This window comes from Plectropomus leopardus, unplaced genomic scaffold (assembly GCF_008729295.1).
Source record: "Plectropomus leopardus isolate mb unplaced genomic scaffold, YSFRI_Pleo_2.0 unplaced_scaffold24125, whole genome shotgun sequence".
In the NCBI taxonomy this organism is placed as follows: Eukaryota; Metazoa; Chordata; class Actinopteri; order Perciformes; family Serranidae; genus Plectropomus; species Plectropomus leopardus.
The window spans coordinates 352-1,710 of NW_024626186.1; the positions used below are offsets into that span (position 1 = coordinate 352).

Sequence of the window (1,359 nt, forward strand, 5' to 3'; positions counted from 1 at the left end):
AATATCAGATGCCAACGTTTTATCTCCTCTTAACGTGTTCACTTCCTTCGGATACACCTTTTTTAATTTCTTTATTCCAGTGGACTCATGTTCCGCTTTGCTTAAATACACAGAGAAAACATGTATAATTATTTATTTTAAGGTACAACATATCAAAAAGCTGGGCTGCACTGAAGTCTTTTAAAGTCAGTACTGTTCTTGTTTTTCTCCTTTCAGGTCCAAGAGATAACACAAGTTCAGACGACCACTGCTGCTCCATATCGACCAGTGACAGGTGCTCCCCCGCGGTATCTGAGCCGATAACGGAGGACAGCGACGAAACCGACAGGAAAACAGGCGACAGCAACCTGACAGACGACAACGAGGACGCGCACAACGGCTTTGACGCGCGGTCGGAGCAAGACGCGTCCTCGGACCCGAGCTCCACCCGGAAGAAGAAGACCCGGACCGTGTTCAGCCGCAGTCAGGTGTTTCAGCTGGAGTCCACCTTCGACGTGAAACGGTACCTGAGCAGCTCGGAGAGAGCGGGGCTCGCAGCGTCCCTCCACCTGACTGAGACGCAGGTCAAAATCTGGTTCCAGAACCGGAGGAATAAATGGAAGAGACAGCTGGCGGCGGACCTCGAGGCTGCACATATCCCACACTCCTCCCAGCGGATTGTCAGGGTGCCCATTCTGTATCACGAGGGACCCACACCCACTGCAGCTGTGGGTTTCAGCCTGAACGGACATCCACTCTCTCCACCCGTGGCAGGCTTTTCGAGCTCCATCAACTACCCTCTGTCCTCGTTTGCTCACTCCATGAGCATGTTAAGATCGCAGATGACCGGTTTGGTGTAAAAACTTTTACAGACTGAGACATCAAACTGTTTGTTGGTAACATAAATTCACCCTGTTGATACTGAATCGTGCAATAAACCACAAAGCCGCATTAAACTGTTGACTTCATCCAAAGAGCCGCAGAGACGTTAAATATATGAATCATCTTTATAAATCTGTTCAAGAGTCTGTGCTCCTGACGCAGAATAACAAGGCCGAGACCACTGGAGGCCGCAGCTGTTCCCGTACTGTATGTTTGAATACACACATATTTTTACAAACTTTTATATTTAAAGCCACACATTTTTCCAACTTTGTCACTTTTTCCACATAATAGATAAATAAATAAAAACAAGCACAAAATTGTCTGCTTTTCTGTTGTTCGTAAATACACACTGAGCTCATATATGACTTCATGGTCACGTGGAGAGGTGTTTATTGAGAACGAAGTGAACCCATATGTGCTGAGACACAACGAAAAGAAAAAATATGAAACCTGAGTATTTCTTTCGGAAATTACAGAGTTAACCTTTTATACACT

The 1,359-nt window shown here is 46.0% G+C and overlaps 1 protein-coding gene across 1 annotated transcript; it reads left to right on the forward strand.

The window, feature by feature from the left end:
- Nucleotides 1–216: 216 nt before the first annotated feature.
- Nucleotides 217–1,112, forward strand: LOC121966353 (homeobox protein HMX1-like; the record flags this gene model as incomplete). The annotated part of the gene is made up of 1 exon (XM_042516457.1): nt 217–1,112. A coding segment is annotated over one exon (623 nt), but the record flags the coding sequence as incomplete, so codon positions are not given.
- Nucleotides 1,113–1,359: the final 247 nt, after the last annotated feature.